This window comes from Lissotriton vulgaris, chromosome 10, assembly GCF_964263255.1.
Source record: "Lissotriton vulgaris chromosome 10, aLisVul1.2, whole genome shotgun sequence".
Classification (NCBI taxonomy): Eukaryota; Metazoa; Chordata; class Amphibia; order Caudata; family Salamandridae; genus Lissotriton; species Lissotriton vulgaris.
Window position 1 is genome coordinate 860,175,768 of NC_141698.1, and position 18,708 is coordinate 860,194,475.

Sequence of the window (18,708 nt, forward strand, 5' to 3'; positions counted from 1 at the left end):
CCACTGTCCGATGATTAACGCTGCTTGGTCTACTCTCCTCTCCTCGACTTACCCAAAGTTATGGCCTTCCCCGGCTCGCAATGGGTTCTGAGTAGTAGCAACATTGCTCCCTCACGGTTAACATCTTGCGGCGCACTTTTCGGAGAGCTTGAACAACACGGAGTGTAAATTCCGGTTGGTTGATGGCACTACCAGTTTACCTGTGACAGTATAGTTCATCTCCCTCTCCTAGTGTTCCTATGTGGTTTTCCAAGAGCAAAATGAGGACACAAAAAAACACACAAAAAAAAGATCTTCTCAGAATTTTGCATGGAGACTCAGCCCACTTTGGCGTTTTTCTTAAAAAGACATTCCGGTTGATGGCCTCTAAGTTATTGCTTAAGAGTGGAGTGTTCCATTAACAGCAAGGCGAAGTCAGCAAACGTAAATTCAGATTTCATTTACGTACACCTAGTCACCAAACCTAACAACCACACTTTGGGTCATAGTCTATTTTCTTACTTATTAATTTGGTGAGCGTCCATGTTTTTCCAGTTGGGCAAAATGACCGGACAACCCATGACCTCGTGAAAGAACCCCCATTATTCTGCTTGGACATAAGACGGTCAACCATTCCTCCAGTGCACATTTTCGTGAATTTCTACGGAGCCAGATAGGTTTGATGAATAAAATGACACTGCATCAATTTAAACTGAACCTTTCAGGAAACTTCTGCAGCACAATTATTCACTCTACAGCAGTCTTCGGCTGTAAACAGAATCAATAGTATCTTCCCACTTGGGCCTTACCTTTGCGAGTGAGATTGTGCCTGCTAGATCTGAACAAGGCTTGGTACCCAACCATCACTATAATACACACAACCAAGGCCCAGGATACCTCAACAGCCGCCTCAACTTCTACGCTCCCACACGCCAACTTCGATCGACCGGCCACGCCCTCGCCGCCGTCCCCCGCATCCGAAGAGCCATCACAGGAGGAAGGTCCTTCTCCTACCTGGCCGCCAAGACCTGGAACTCCCTCCCGACCCACCTCCGCCTGACCCAGGACCACCTCGCCTTCAGGAAGCAGCTCAAGACCTGGCTGTTCGAGCAGTAGCGGACCCCTAGCGCCTTGAGACCCTCCAGGTGAGTAGTGCGCTATATAAATGCTGTGATTGATTGATAATAGGACCCAGGCCATGTCAAGTGGTTTCAGTAGGTCCTATGTTGTAGGTTCTGCAATGGATTTATCTCACTTCGAATATTTAAAGGGTGTGCTCTTTCTTGCCTATGGATCAAGAATGAAACTGAGCAATACAGTATCCAGGAGCCACCTGCCTGTGTATCTGGCATTACTACATGCACATCTAACCATAAACACATAGGGTTGCCGCCTTTGTGCACATCATTATTATTATGTATTTATAATTCTTTTTTATGGTTTCTTACAATGTTTTCCTATTCCATAATGCTTAAAATCATTGAATACACAGCAGGGGTCTAAGGTCGGAGAGCAAGAAACTTGGTGATCCTGAGAGAATGGCATTGCATGTGCATACAAGGTTTATTTTAACTAATTTATGTGATTGGTCTCCACTGCAACAACACGTTTGCAATGATAGCAACAGGATAACTTAGTAACCACAAGAAACAAAAAACTTTTGCAGAAAGTGTACCTATAATAAATTTAATAACCACTACAAAGAAAAACAATTGAGCTTTGAGCTTCTGTAGCCAAATTGATGCGCTACGATACAAAGTGTCTGCAGTAGGTTTTTCGGTGCTTAGTTCTAGACACACTCTATAATAATAATAAAGACATTTATAAAGCGCTATGGTTACGCCATCCCGGCGTGTCCCCGCGCTAAAGAGAGAAGGAGCTCACCAGAGGAGAGGTCAGTACATGGCCAGAAACACTAATGTAGACTTACAAGGAGAACAGGTGTGTTTTCAGTTGACGGCGGAATTTGGTTTCAGATGGCTCCAGGCGGAGACTGGTGGGAAGTTTGTTCCAGCCTATCACCGCCGCCACTCTAAAGGACCGACCTCCCATTTTTACTCTCCTATAGCGGTGGGTCACAAGCGTGCCCATTCCGCCCAACCTAAGCAGTCTGCGTGGCTCATACCAGGTAACCAGACCCGCCAAATAGCGGGAGCTTTATGCCAAAGGATCCGATGACATATTAGGAGGGCTTTGTACATTATTCTTTTTTAGGTCTCGCCTGTCGATGCGCATGCGCATCGAGCTTGCGAGACTATGGGGGCTTAAACACTCTTTAACCAACTCGCAAGGAATCGTGGCGATTCCTTGCAGTGCCCGTGAAATTTAAGCTCAATGCGCATGCGCATTGAGCTTAAAAGCGCGTGCACATGCCCCCAGCCGCCTGCCTTGCCCACTCTCTCTCTCACAGCCTCCCCCAGCTCCGCCCCCTCACTTCTTAGTTGCACGGCCGCTAGGCCGTGCCTCCCCTACTCTCCTCCCCCCTCCTCCTCCTACTCTCCTCCCCCCTCCTCCTCCTCCTCCTCCCCTCCCCTGCCTGCCGTGTCGCACCTCTCCCCGCTCCGCCCCCACCCCTGCCCGCCGTGTCGCATTTCTCCCCCTCCCACCCCCCCTTCTCTGCCTTAAATCAGTCTTGTTTTACCTCGGCCCCTTCATTTTACATTTCAGACAAACCTGTTCTATTGCAGGGCAGCTGTTCTCCAGAGATAAATGTTCCTTGTCAGAATCACACTAAGTCGGAATTATTTCTATCTGTTTTTCCCTTGGTCTTCCTCGTCACCCTTATCAATTTCTGGACTTTTTCATATTTTTTTGCCTTGCTCTACCTCCTCTCCCTCGTCAGCGGTATCTGGCATTTTCTTCTGTCTTGACTACTGTTGCTATGTTAGGCGCTCCGATGCCTTGGGGTCGAGTTCAGGCGCATAAAACGGAGCAAAAAAAATCTAAACCATGATGTCACTTCAATCACCACTAGCGTTATGGTGAATTAACATCCTTGGTTTGCAGGCCAGATTTAAGTGATAAAAACTACACTCGTCCAATACAATCACGCCTATCCCATATGCTGACGCATGTCGGCCGCTAGGCCGTGCCTCCCCTACTCTCCTCCCCCCTCCTCCTCCTACTCTCCTCCCCCCTCCTCCTCCTCCTCCTACTCTCCTCCCCTGCCTGCCGTGTCGCACCTCTCCCCGCTCCGCCCCCTCCCCTGCCCGCCGTGTCGCATTTCTCCCCCTCCCACCCCCCCTTCTCTGCCTTAAATCCGTCTTGTTTTACCTCGGCCCCTTCATTTTACATTTCAGACAAACCTGTTCTATTGCAGGGCAGCTGTTCTCCAGAGATAAATGTTCCTTGTCAGAATCACACTAAGTTGGAATTATTTCTATCTGTTTTTCCCTTAGTCTTCCTCGTCACCCTTATCAATTTCTGGACTTTTTCATATTTTTTTGCCTTGCTCTACCTCCTCTCCCTCGTCAGCGGTATCTGGCATTTTCTTCTGTCTTGACTACTGTTGCTATGTTAGGCTCTCCGATGCCTTGGGGTCGAGTTCAGGCGCATAAAACGGAGCAAAAAACATCTAAACCATGATGTCACTTCCATCACCACTAGCGTTATGGTGAATTAACATCCTTGGTTTGCAGGCCAGATTTAAGTGATAAAAAGTACACTAGTCCAATACAATCACGCCTATCCCATATGCTGACGCATGTCGAGCTCCTTTGAGGCTCCGCCCTGGGTTCTTGAGATTGGCTTCCATAGAGCTAGCAAACACGGCCTTATCACCTGCGACCCTGCGCCAAATGGGGCAGCGTGATTAGCCACCTGAGAAGCGTCTTATCGCGGCTGCTATGGTAACTGATTGGTCAATTACCTTAACACGCTGGGAGACACCGGTTCAGAGGGGTTTGGTGGCGTCTTCAATATGACGGTGCGAGGACGGATTTTCCCGCAGTCGCCTTTCTTCGTATTTTCCAAAGAAGTCCGTCTGTCTGGCCTTTATGTTGATGTAAGCGCGTCATTAGGGCGTTAACCCTTTAACCCCATTGTCTCACCATTTTCATTATTTACTTATTGCAGTTTTACTTAGCGCCAACTCTACCCGGATCCACAATTGTATTCCTACTTCTGTTTGTGTAATGTCTCCCTTTTTGTGTTTTTTACACAATATGTTCCCTCTTCTATAAATTCCCTTCACCTAGCAGCCTTATCCCACCTGTCTCCCCCCCCCCTATGAGCCGACCAACGCTTAAGCATGAGTTGCCGTGATTCCCCGATTCACTAAACCTTCTCTCTTTCCCTCGAAGTCTATCCTATGTATCACAGACATGATGTCCAATACTCGATTGTTTTCTTCCGCATATTTTTTGCCAAACTTCAGCGAACTTTTTTGCAATGGCTAAACCTGAATTACTGTTCAAACATGACACTTACCTAGCTTCACTCCATGAACATGGCATGAATGAGAGAGAAAAAGAAAGCGAGCATTCGCAAAGCCAGTAACCGAGCCTGTCATCCTTCTGAGGTTGGTAAAGTGAGTGGTAAAAGCAACATCTGTTATTTTACAATGCTTATTTTATTGATAAATTATTAGGGTGCTTTCAAACACCAGGTCTCGTATGAAACTCTCTCTCTATATGTGCAAGCATTATAGGCATACATGTTTATTACTGCGGGTTCCTAAGTAATGCGGCGCAGTTTTACAAATGGGTGTGTGGGTCTCTATAGGTGGCACAGGCTGATGGGTGCTATGGCGACATCTCTCCTTTCCATCGCGTCGTCACTGCCATCTCTCTTACCTTCTCCCATGCCTCTCTCTCACCCCTCAGACCTTCTCCCTACCCCCCTCTCTCTCTCTGTACCCTTTCTTTTTATGGCCCCTCTCAACGCTCTGCAGGCTACAGCACCAATGCCCCGTTGGGCGCTTGGCCTGCCTTCTCAGCCTTCCATGGAGCGCGACGTCCAGGCCACCCCTGCAGCACGGTCCTCAATGGTCTCTAACTCACAGCAGGATGCTTGGTTTTTTCGGGATGGCTTCGACCGTTGGTTGTGTAATGTACTCTTTGTTCGAAATTCCGGAGAATTGGATCTGTCTTACACACAAATACAGACACGAATTTAAATGTTATTGAAATAAGATCATCTGGTCACTAACCCTTATGGAACCCACAGGACCACCACACCCACCACCACTACATCCACCACCACATCCACCACCACTTTCACCACATCCACAACCACCACATCCACCACCACCACATCCACCACATCACCACCACATCCACCACCTCCACCACATCCACCACCACCACCACCACCACCACATCCACCACCACATCCACCCCCACATCCATCACCATCACCACCACATCCACCATCACCACCACCACCACATCCACCACCACCATATCCCCCAGATCCACCACCACCACATCTATATGTGTGTGGCTCTGTGTGTGTGTAGGTGCAAATGCAATGTTCTTGGATTTTCGTCACAATAAAATACACTGAACATAATCTTCACAAAAGTTATTTACAAACGTTTAAGCTATTGCCATTATAAATTACAATTTTTTTTATTTAAGTATTAATTATTTACAAAATTAAAAGCCATTGTTATTTGTAATATCAATACATCTAAGTCACGTAAATACAACACACATTGCATTACAAATGCTATAGGTGTCACATTTGCAAAAGTCAAAACTATTGACATTGTAACTGACAAAGCGATTAATTTTGCTACTTTCAAAACCAACACATAAATAAAAAAAGTGTAATTTACAATACCAATAGCTCAAACTTTCCTAATGCGAGACCTATTGCATTTCCAATGCTTGTTTCACTGGGAGCCAGTGGAGGGACTCCAGGGCGGCTCTGGAATTGGCTCTTCTTGGGAGTCTAAGTACTAGGCGAGCTGCAGCGTTTTGCAGTATCTGGAGTCGTCCTATACTTTTACTAGAAGCTCCCAAGAAGGACATTCCCATAGTCGAGGCGCGACGTAATCAGTGCCTGGGTCATAGTGCGCCGAGCTTCCAAGGGGAGGAGGTCCAGGGTTTTATTGAGAGTCTTTAGGAGTCCAAAGCACTTGCCCACTAATCGACTAATGTGTGTCTCGTAAGAGAGTGTGGGATCCACCCATATCCCTAAGTTCTTAGCTTCAGGACAGGGTGTAGGCATAGAGCCTAGACAGCTTGGCCACCAGTCACATGTCCAGAGCCGTTGATCACCACCAACCACCAAGACTTCTGTCTTGGAGCCGTTCAGTTTTAGACAGTGATTATCCATCCAAGTACTATTAATCAACAAGGTCCACCTCACGTAGGGTCAGTGTGTATCCAGTTGATAATGGAATACACAAAATGTGTTAAAATACCCCTCACACACCAAAAGGGCCCTTGGTGTCATGCTTCATAATCGGGATCTTCCCGCCCGGCTGCCGGACGGGGCAGTGCTGCGACGAGCGACTACGCTGGAGCACCTTTTGAGATGAAAGTGCTATGTGAGTGAAATGGAGTGAGTGTCAGTGGTAATACACACTGACCCTACGTGAGGTGGACCTTGTTGATTAATAGTACTTTGTTACGAGGAGGACGTGCCCACCTTGTTGCCTCATAGCACCACCTCTTCACTCCCCCCTTTGATTTCTTGACTATCCATCCAAGTAGCCAATGCTTGCATGCAGGCTCGGAAGTTATTGGCTCCAGCTGCAGTTGTTTGGTTGAGGGTGAGTAGGAGCTGCGTATCGTCGGCGTAGGAAACAATCTCTACGCCGAACGATTGGACTACCTCAGCCAGGGGGGCCATATATAGATTAAAAAGAGTAGGACTCAGAGCTGAGCCCTGTGGCACCCCCTGTTCCAATACCATCTCCTCAGACTGAAACGAGCCCCGCTGGACCTGAAAGCTTCTGTCCGTCAGAAACGATTTTAGCCAACCAAGTGCTTTATCAGTCACACCTCCTCTGTTCAGACACTGTAGCAAGGTGATATGTGCTACAGTGTCGAACGCTGTACTAAGGTCTAGCATGACCAGTGCCATGGTTAGGCCTGCGTCAGCCCCTTGACGTAGAGTTTCGGTGGCTCGTAATAAGGCAGTCTCAGTAGAGAAACCCCTTCGGAACCCCGATTGGGAGGAGTGCAGGAGATTAGTTTTCTCCGCAAATTTGCAATTTTCTCTGCAATTTTCGCAGTCTAGGGTAGCAGAGAAATGGGTCGTAGGTTCTCCAGGACATCATGGCTTACATTAGGTTTTTTCCTAATAGGTAACACAATGGCCTTTTTCCAGTTTACCGGAAGGGTCTGGGAGTCAAAGGATGTTACAAGGACATGGCGGATGTAAGGTTCTAGAGCCACTATGCTTGCACCCAGGACCCTCGGGGGAGCAGGGTCTCGTGGAGAACCCGATTTTATACTGGTGCAAATGGTTTCAAGTTCTTTACTGGGCGGTACGGTAAAACACTCTAACCTCAGCTCAGAATTCAGCAGTGCCACTTCCTTCAGTTCTACGAAGGTTTCTCCATCAGCAGGACATCTGGAGAAAGAACTGTAGATTTTTTTTACCTTGTTGGCAAAATATTCTGCCACCTTATTGCATTCCAAGACGGAGTCAGTCTCCGGAACATGTCAGAGATATGAGAGAAATAAATCTTGAACTTTTTCACCTCACTTGCAGAAGTTAAAATGACAGGATTGTTTTTATGTAATCCCTTATTTGACTTGAAACTAGATACAAAAGGAAGAGTTTACCATAAAAGGTTAACTAAAGTTATCGACTAAGTGATACAAATGATGTATGACAGATTGGAAGAGAAAGCTAGGTCATACTGGGATCATTAGTGCTTGGAGTATGAATGATGTAAGTCACCATTACCTAATCAAAAGGGGAGCAGTACTATAAGCAATGCATATGGGGTAATCCTATTGATACATTTGGTGATTCCAATGAAGCACTGACCATCTGCATGACCTATTAATACACCAATGCCTTTGGTCGTGCTCCTTTGTCCTTGGTACGACTTCTGGTGAACTGGCTGAGCGACTGTTGACTACACCTCACCATTAGGTTGAAAGCAACAGGTTTATGTTGCCTAGCGCCAACACAAACTGTCATCGGCCTCTATTGTACTGGGCAGCTAGATCACCAGTGCTGGTCCGAATATTGTAAACTGGTCAGGGCTTTATAGAGATCAGAATTTAAAAATATACCGACCAAGGGCTCAATCTCAAGGAATCATGAAATGTTTTTGTCCCATCTGTCTGTATTTTGCCAGTCATTAAAATAAATAGGCTTCCTTTGAATGTACTCATAGTTACGGTTCACTTATGGCGAGGTACCTCAAAACAATGTAATATTTGTGCCCGAGAACAATCTGTTTTTAGAATAGAAACATGCACCAACAGATCACATGCAACTCCAATTGTTAGTGATACCCAGGACCAAGCATTTGGAGAGATAAAAGAAGGCTAAAACCAAAATCCTAATTTAATGATTTAGTAGGCTTTTCTGAAACGTCCGGTTGTTGTTATCTTTAGAAGCTATCAATCTTTCACTGGGATTTTTAAAGCACTTGGCTGCTTCAAAGAAGCTTCCGGGCACTCAAAACAGAGACTAATTACAGGACCAGACATTCAAATTTAGTTTTGATCGAAGAGCCAAATTTTTTAAATCTTTCCTGAAGTTGTGTCAGACTCGGCCAAGCCAAATTTGGTAGGCAGGGAGTTCCAGGGTTTTGCAGTTAGTACTGCGAAAGTTCTACATCCCTGTCTGACTGTGAAGAGCCTAGGACGCGCATGAGCCGGGGATGGTTAGATCTCAGCGATCTCTCCTGCTGTTTCTGGAGTAGCAAGGGCCCTTGTCTGCCAAGGCTCTGGATGCCAAGCCTTACACTTGATCCTTTTTTCTACAGGAAGCCAGTGAAGGTATCTCAGATGCGGCACAATAGGATGGCGGAAAGGGACCCCGCCAAACCAGCCTAGCTGATGCATTCTGCATGATCTGAAGCCTATGGATAAGATAGGCAGGTAGACCTATAAACAAGGTGTTCGCATAATCCAAGTGAGATATCACAAGAGTGTGGATTACTATTTTTCGGGTCTCAACTGGAAGTAGAGGTATCAGCTTCCTGACTGTTTGGAGATTCAGGAAGCACATTGACAAGAGTTCCCTAATCTAGGAGGCGAAAGAAAGATCAGAGTCGAACGGGATCCCCAGGTTTCTGGCTGATGAGGCAGGAACCTGGGGTGAATTCAGTTCGGCAAACCGCCAGAGGCTAGCGGGGGGAAGGGCCTTCTGGTTGAAGGAAATAACCTGGGTTTTATCTGTATTTAGTTTAGGAAATTTTAAACCATCCATTTGATAATGTCTTTTAGACAATCCTTGAATTTAAGAAAGGCCACTACAAAACGAGAGCAGTAGTATCACCTGCATAGGAAACTACCTTCATTCCCCAGGATTCAACATGAGTGGCCAAGGGAGCTAGGTAGAGGTTAAAGAGCAGCAGGCTAGGAGTAGAGGGTGAAGACAAACCCTCTGGGAACGCTCTTCCAAAAAAGACATGAACCATGATAGAGCTGTGCCCTGAATGCAAAGTAGACAGCCTGTTCAACTTAATGGGGTGTGCCACCATGTCGAATTCTGCCGCTAGGTCAAACAAAACCACCATAGCTGAGAAGCCACAGTCTACAGTTCCTCTGCCAAACTCCGACACTTCCAGTAAGACAGTCAGCCAGATTGAGTGTCATGCAGCAGACTATTTGCCTTGATGAAGGATGATAGTTGGTGATTTTTAGAGCAGGAGAAAAACAAGGAGCTAACTGTTTGGCTCTTTCGCTGAACACAGTTTCAGGGGGGCGCAATAGGGTCCGGTGCTGAGAAGATCCATGTATTAAATAGGATTGTGTCACTATCTGCATTGCCTGTAAATGTGGGAAGAGTGGATTGAAGTGAAGGCACAAGGGAATTCCGTCATTTTCTCTTCATTTCAGCAGCGCACTTGATTTCAAGCTGGTTACGGACCATAGAAGGAAAATGGAACAAGTAGATGATCCGTTTACACCATGCATTCTGGGGGGGGGGGGGCTGGGGGGGCTGGTCTGAAAACAGGAGATGTTGGAAAAGAAGGTTCAGTGCATGGCTTGCCTTATGGGATGGGGCGGTGACATGTTGAGTTGGACAGCCATGGTCTGGATTAACCGAGAAAGGCTTGGATGCAGTTAGGGGCATCTACATGCAGATTATAATCTCACAAAACTGAAGTTGGTGTAGTGAACTACCTGTTCCATTTCCATCGAATCCTTGTAAATAAGGGAAACTGTCCACTTCCCAGGGAGAACTGGCTGCCGTTAGAAAAGCGGTCAGATCCTTGTAGGTAGAATTCCCAGGCAGGTTCAGGGCTCTTCTCTGAAAGTGAATTCGAGGTTGGATCCTGGAGCCTAAACAAGAATAATAAAAAGATAACATTATGTTACACCAGGCTGTACAGTTGATAGACAAATATAACTAGAAACACAGGAGTCAAATCTAAGAAATGTGAAAACCCCTGGTATGCTGGGAGTTCTGGGCTCAGTGGGCCCAGGGATCATAGCCCCATCCAGCCAGGGTTAAAGAGTTATGACTGGCAGGAGTTTCTACACAAATATTGTATAGCACATTCAATTTGAATACAGACAATCAATAAAAAGATTTCATTCTTCGGCTTCTTTCACTGTCACTAAGGAACAGAAATTATTATAAATTATCAAGACACAGGCTGACATTTTTGGCAAAGCCTCCTTATTCGTCTGTTAAAGGAGGCTTCGAGATATAGAGCCGAATTTTTATAAAGGGAAACTAGGTACGTACATGGGGCGGAAAACGGCTACCATGACTCCTGCAGCCCTGGGACACTAGATGGGCAGTCCTCTCACCACCAACCCTCTGAACTGTGGTGTTCGAATTGAATTCCTGCATACTTTATGAATACACATTAAAGGAACACCTATCTGCTCAGAGTCAGGCCATTAACCCCCTCAGCTTCATCAGCACCACTTCTAAGCTACTGCAGGGTGTCCTTCTGGAGCTCGCAGAGATGAGTCCCAGTTACCTTCTAATTATTACATTCAACCTTCACGACTCCAGAAACCCTCCACTGAGCTGTACGCTGGGCACTTTCTGGGTGTTTCATTACAACAACCATTGGCAAAGTTCATGCCTGACTTGCGCTTTAAATCCTGATTAAGATTTTTTTTGTAAGTCTGCTTCAGGGAGAAAAAATATATGAAGCATTTCTGTATACAATGCATCTACGAGACAACTAATATAGGTGGGTTATGATTCAGTGTATGTTTGGGGTGTAAAATGGTCCCAGATGTGGTGAGTGTAACACTCCTGTAGAATGGAGCTAAACTCATTCCATGTATGTTAAAGAATAGATAACAATAGGCAAAGCAGAAAGCTGTGCTGTCAAGCCACACCTAAAACTTAGCTGTCCAACTTCGAGGACAGACTTCTCGTTAGAGAACGTGTGGGTTCCAATCGTCCAAAAATGTGTACTCGGGATAAACCCACACCGACCGAGGGAGAAACTGGCACTTTGCAAGAAAAGTGGGCACTTTATGATTTTGTTCCACTCCGCGCAACACTATACATTTAAATTGCATGAGGGACTTATGCCCCTTCTCCCAACTTCTACCCAACGCAACCTTTATCCTTCCCTGCCCAGCACTCTAAAAACATTGTTTGTTTTTAGATAATGGCAACGATATTTAAGTGTTTGATGACGTCAGGCCTTAAATGTCTGCAGCATCTCTTTGGCTATTCTCAGTGAATCAGAGCATAGGGTTTTAACACTGGGTACCGGGGTCCTCAAACGCATTGACATAGCATTTGCGAGTGTCGGTACAAACCATATTTATACTTGAAAATGTCAAATGAATCACATGAAAGCATTTCTTCCTTAGAACAGAGTGTCCCACTGAAAAGAGCACGGGCCATGCAAGTGAGCAGACCGGCAGAGGGGCAGGGCTTTAAGTGGGATGAAAAAACTGGGGGGTCTCTCAAAGGGGCGTGGTCACCAATTAGGGGTGTGGCTTTTAAACACTTGCGCTAAAAATTTGTGTTTAGTATAGTGTGCCGCCCAACTTGTATTTTGTTGTTTCTGATATGTGATACAACAAGTAACATCATACCTACAAGTAAGGACTATTGGCTTTGTCAATGGTTATTAGTTGCATAAGATAAATAAGCTGTAACTATATCTTGTTACATAGAATACTGAAAAAGCTTCCAATTAAAGCCCTGGTGACCCTACCACAATGTTGCTACTCTTGTGTTTCAGAAAGAGAAGGGAAATCCAGGGAGAAAATGACTCTTTAAAGGATTTCCCTTCCCCCACAAAGCTCACCTGGCATGACGTTGTGCCGTAACTTCTCCATTAGTGAGAAGTGAGCAGTGTGAGCAGCGCACATCCATGTGCTTGTTGTCTCGAAACGGGTCTCTATCTGGCTGTTTTGCGCCCTGGCACTTTTTTTCCGGACTGCAGTGACAGTAAACTGCTGTCTCTGCAGTCTGGAAAAAAACGGACCCTCTGTGCCAGGGCTCAAAACAGAGCCCGATAGAGACCCGTTTCGAGGCCTCTTTTAAAAAACTCCCGGTGCTCAGACCCCTTGAGACCCGGCCCACTTAAAGCCCTGCAGAGGGGTCATAGTTCAAGTGAATCTCCCACACCAGCCCCTCCCACCCGGGCCAGCCACTCACGACAATGAGGTGCTCAGCTGCATCGCAGGTGGCTTCGCATTACCCAGAATGCTTTTATACCTCGCATATTCCCCCGGGGTCTGCCCGTGACCCCGAGCTACGCTGTGTTTGGAATTAGCAGCCAGAGCAGCGCTTGAGCTGGGAGCTTGTCAAGCAGGAAGGTAAGCCCACCGGCTCGCACTCACCCACAAGGGAGGAGCCGGACAATAATAAGCCCCTCCCACTTGGAATGATATTGAACGAGTACTGAGAGCGCTGGGCACTTATTTGAAGTGTGATGGGATGTGGAAGTTGCATCTTTTCTTACTAACATCCTCGATTCTTCTTTCCATGTTGCCACATATACATCTATAGTTTGTTTACTCAATCTTTGTCTTTTCTCATCTATCCTTCACTCAATCTTTTGTCTGTCTTTTCACCCTCCTTCCTTTCAAACATCATCCTTCCTGCCTTTTACTACACCATCCATCACTTCATCCTTTCTTCTCCCTATCCTTCTCCACAGCTCTTTTTTGTCATTCATTCAACTTTTTCTCCATCCTTTTCTCCATTTTCCAATTTAGCCTCTGCTCCTTTCATTCAGCCATCCTTCTCTCCACCACTCCACTTATCTCTGCATCCTTACTCCTCATTTTCTCCATCCAGCTCTAAATCTAATCTTCCTCTACCCATTTTCCCATGGATCCTTTTCACCGTCCATCCATCCCACCTGCCTATCCCCATTCTTCAATTCGCTCTTGTTCCATTGCTTCCTGCAACCCCTATCCCATAGAACCAACATACTATTTTTCTTTCAGCAGCATTTATAAAGTTCTATTTGGAGACTTGTGTCTCCGATTAGAGTCAAAGGTACAGTAAACAACAATATAAATGTGTAACGTTCCTCCGCCCTCCCCACTCAAGCTGCTGAAGTGGGCGGTTTGTGATGCCCCTGCTCATCCGCCTTGTGGGAGAGAATACACGTCCATTCTACCAAGGCCACAAAATCTGCCCCGAAGACGGTTTTAATCAGTGGAAACAATGCACTCTGGAGTGCATAAGCAAAGCCAGTTGGTCAACACAAGGAAGCTTTCCTTACATAACTGAGGCAAAGAAGGCAGCAACACACAGAGTACTTGATTATCCAGTCAACCCAGTTTATAATTTGCAGTCATCAAACTCAACACCAGAGAACATCGCTTAAGAACATGTCTGCCCCTATCTCCAAATATCTGAATGTCATACGAAGTAGTTAGGGGTCAATACCCGGTGCACAGAGAATGGGGCTTGGATGCCCCCTTCCTTGTCTTAGACCCGTTTATGGCTGCTGAAGTCCTGGCACAAAGTGAGCCTCTACACGTTGCTCCGGCAGCTCACCTAAACGCATGTTGCCTTCGAGCATCAGCTGGTTTTGCCTTTCCAGGGCAGTTGTTGCAAGTGTAATAAACCCAGGTGAACTTCTTTAAATGCTGCAGCAATCCCTGCTCGGCAATGTCCATCAGATGAGCCCCACTCAATTCTAGGTTCTGCATTTTTAACAAACAAGAGAAATAGAAATGCTGAAAATGTACTTTCTTGAAGGACATAGGACACAGTTCGGAACAGAATCTGTAGACTGTGCTGATGTGAGTTTGTGACCACATCTGTTTGGACCAGAGAAAAATTGAAATCAGACATTAGAGCGAATGACCTTAAATGGCATTTATTGTCCAGGTGAAGCCATGGGCTCAAAGCCTGGCCTCCAGCTCCGCATACAGGACGGAGAGCAATAACTTTAGCATAAATGGTAAATATTTTAAAACACGATGGGGCTTTGCGCAGTTAGAGTGACATTCTCATATCGGGGCCAACTTATGCTTTCCTGAAGCAGGAAGGACCGTCTTGGAGCGCCTTTCCAGTTCAACCGCTTCTCAATTTTCACCCGTGAGATTCGGCTTCGTGGAGATCGTGCCAAAAACAAATCACAAGGTGCGAGCCAAAGAGGTTACACAATGTAAACACATTTTATAGTTCACATGGAAATATTTAGCCACTGGGCTTTATGAATTTCAGTGCTCGTGCCTTCTGTGAGTTTCACATGGTATTACATAATTGCACCCCATAGATAATAAAGTTCACATGAACATAATTAAGAATGCCAATAAAGAAGTCTTGCTGCTGCCAATGGCCTCAGTATTTTTAACAAAGAAGGGAGGTAGAGTACAAAGTAGGATTCCTACTCCACGGGTACTGATACAAAAACAAGAAGAATCCTACTGCTAGTGTGAGGAAAGACGGGGAGGGGAAGCACTCAGTGTTGTGTAAAATACCCCTCACACACCAACAGGCCCCTTGGTGTCATGCTTCATCATCGGGGTCTTCGCACCCCGCTAGAGGGATGCGGCACGCTGCGACCTACGACTATGTGGGAGCGTTGACAGGTGTAAACTATGTGTGGTGTGTGTTGATTGTGAGTGATAAGGGGATTAGATGTGAGTGGGAAACGTGATGAGGAAATTTAAAAAGTACCTGGCTAGTGGGAAAAATGAAAAAAACTTTATTTCCTACCCCTAGCTGGTGCTATTAAAAGGTGTGCAGAAAAAAGACGCGGTTGGCTTGTCTTAATTATGGACAAAACCTCTGGTGTGCGTCGACATGTTTCGGTACGTGTGTACCTTCTTCAGGACGGGGCACAACTCCCAACCCTACTCACGTATTTCTAAAAAAAAGGGGGTAAATATATTTAATGAAAAGTGAAATCACTCATTTCAAGTTGGCTACAATGTGCCTACATCGGTTTTTGGGATCATGTATTAACATGTCCTGCAAAAAAAGAAAAAACCATTAGGTTTGGTTACCATGAGGTGTTGGCTCTGACAGGTGCAGTCACCTGGAGCCCCAAACAAAGAACAATCTGTAAAGGAAAAGACATACTAGACACACAGCACATAGAACACACTTAGGTTTTTGTACTTATTGTTTTTCAGACATACTCGTAGTCTCTGATGTTTACTGCATCGTGAGCAAGTCCTGAGCATCAAGGTGGGTAAGTGGATCCACAATCTACAATGATAGAGAGGTGGACTCAGTGCTGTTACTTATATTTACTTCTTACCTCCTCCATCTGCCCAGTGAGGCTGGATTCTGTGTGGAGAGAATACTCACGAAATCCGCCTATATTGGCCTCCTTCTACCACCCCGTGCTGCTCCGCCGTGAATGAATTGCGGACGTGTTTGGTGGTATTTAAAGAGAGGCTAGGTGTATTGTCATTGGTTAATTGCCGGAAATCCCAGGGAACATGTATGAAGACTGTTCGTTTTCGCCTCTACGTCTGTGATCTGATTAACTTCGACATGTGACCTATTGGTGTTTGTTCATTACCGGAATGTCCATATATGGTCTTTCCGTTTCTTGGCCAATCATGTGCTGTTCATGGGTCCGGCGCTGAACATGCACTACCTCCGACCGGCTATTACGCATGCGCATAGACGCCAACGGGAAACAACTCATGCGCATGCACACATGATACATAGTCGTGTAAACAACGGCGCTCCCCTTTTCGGTTCTCTGTTCAGCGCCGGACCCATGAACAGCACATGATTGGCCAAGAAACGGAAAGACCATATATGGACATTCCGGTAATGAACAAACACCAATAGGTCACATGTCGAAGTTAATCAGATCACAGACGTAGAGGCGAAAACGAACAGTTTTCATACATGTTCCCTGGGATTTCCGGCAATTAACCAATGACAATACACCTAGCCTCTCTTTAAATACCACCAAACACGTCCGCAATTCATTCACGGCGGAGCAGCACGGGGTGGTAGAAGGAGGCCAATATAGGCGGATTTCGTGAGTATTCTCTCCACACAGAATCCAGCCTCACTGGGCAGATGGAGGAGGTAAGAAGTAAATATAAGTAACAGCACTGAGTCCACCTCTCTATCATTGTAGATTGTGGATCCACTTACCCACCTTGATGCTCAGGACTTGCTCACGATGCAGTAAACATCAGAGACTACGAGTATGTCTGAAAAACAATAAGTACAAAAACCTAAGTGTGTTCTATGTGCTGTGTGTCTAGTATGTCTTTTCCTTTACAGATTGTTCTTTGTTTGGGGCTCCAGGTGACTGCACCTGTCAGAGCCAACACCTCATGGTAACCAAACCTAATGGTTTTTTCTTTTTTTGCAGGACATGTTAATACATGATCCCAAAAACCGCTGTAGGCACATTGTAGCCAACTTGAAATGAGTGATTTCACTTTTCATTAAATATATTTACCCCCTTTTTTTTAGAAATACGTGAGTAGGGTTGGGAGTTGTGCCCCGTCCTGAAGAAGGTACACACGTACCGAAACATGTCGACGCACACCAGAGGTTTTATCCATAATTAAGACAAGCCAACCTCGTCTTTTTTCTGCACACCTTTTAATAGCACCAGCTAGGGGTACGAAATAAAGTTTTTTTCATTTTTCCCACTAGCCAGGTACTTTTTAAATTTCCTCATCACGTTTCCCACTCACATCTAATCCCCTTATCACTCACAATCAACACACACCACACATAGTTTACACCTGTCAACGCTCCCACGTAGTCGTAGGTCGCAGCGTGCCGCCAATGGCCTCAGGCCAGCTAACGGAGTCTTCAACGTGGACGTCACGCACATCATGCAGATCCTACATCGAATTTTGGAACAGCCAACAGGTACTTGGTCCAAATGGCCACGTGTTGGGTAGTCCACGTTGACATTCCATATGGTCTCGTGGAAGATCGTAATGTGTACCCTATGCCAGTTTAATTCCCAAACAAGATCCTAGCTATCACTCCGCTTTAAACTAGGAGGCAGAAGACTAGACATTTTTCTCATTAAATGGAGAAACTTTCTGGGAGATGAACAGTATTTCTAATAGAGATGGACCTTGAGCGCAAGGTCACGGCACCCTCCTTGGTAGCACCTCCCAGATGGAGTAATTCAGATACCAAAGCTTGGGATAAGAGACACCCCCAACTTTAGCAGAGGATGTAGACACGAGACTGCAGAACTCTCACACTATCCACTCTAACAAGCAAGTCATTGTAGAATCATACGCAGGATATTCTTTCTACTGCTTAAATAATCCAGATTCCCAAAAATCTTCCAACTTTGTATCTCTTCGGTATGCCTTCCAAGTAAATAGTATCACCCTTGCCTTTTCAGTCTGACCACCAGAGACATAGTCCAAATCCCCTTTGAGCAGTGTAGACCACGAATGAATGCCAGGGAGCTGGAACATATCACTACTGGTAAACAAGACACCAAACCAATTTGTGCCCATCTCCAGTAATTGAGGTCCAAGTTGCAAGAACACCATTTTCCCTATTACTTTCAATGCCAACTGAGCAATCATTTTGACTTAAAAAAGAATCCCTTTTTCATATCCTGCTCCATCTCTTGCTCCATGAAATAATGGTTTTGTTGGCTTGCTATCAGGTAGGGGCCTGGTCTTTCATATATGGCTGGCACTTCTAAATCCATGTCCAACGATTCCTGCACTCTAAAGCAGTTGTGGCTGGTGGATTTTTAAAGTTGTGGGGCCCCTCGAAGCCCAAAAGAACTCTCCAGCACCCACCTCTGGCCTTGCTAACCCCCCTAGCCGAATACCTTCACATGATTTTTAAATCGCACATGCACATATATATATATATATATATATATATATATATATATATATACACTTAAACATGTGCTCAGGCATGCAAGCAAACATGCATACATACATACACACACACACACAGTTGCAAGCGTGCACACAAAGACAGTCACACTGCAAGACCTACACATGCATGCATTCCCCAGCACACAGATAAAAACCCATTCCAGGTAATAAATACATGCACGTTGCCTGCAGGGTTAGCCAGCGATTTCCGAATCTGTCTCCAGCGTACTAGAGAAAGGTCCACGAGCTTTCACCCAATTAGTAGCCAGAATAGTGTTGAAAGTGTTGAGGTGGACCTTTTTTCTCTATTCCAGCTTCTGACAGGGCAAGAGGGTGTGTG

General features: G+C 45.7%; 1 protein-coding gene across 1 annotated transcript in view; it reads right to left on the bottom strand.

The window, feature by feature from the left end:
• Positions 1 to 18,708, bottom strand: part of FAM171A1 (family with sequence similarity 171 member A1) — a 300,197-nt gene that overhangs the window by 125,027 nt on the left and 156,462 nt on the right. The window contains exon 4 of the mRNA XM_086941817.1: positions 10,248 to 10,406. Coding sequence (XP_086797943.1) covers positions 10,248 to 10,406 — 159 coding nt within the window. The remainder of the gene's footprint in view (positions 1 to 10,247; positions 10,407 to 18,708) is intronic.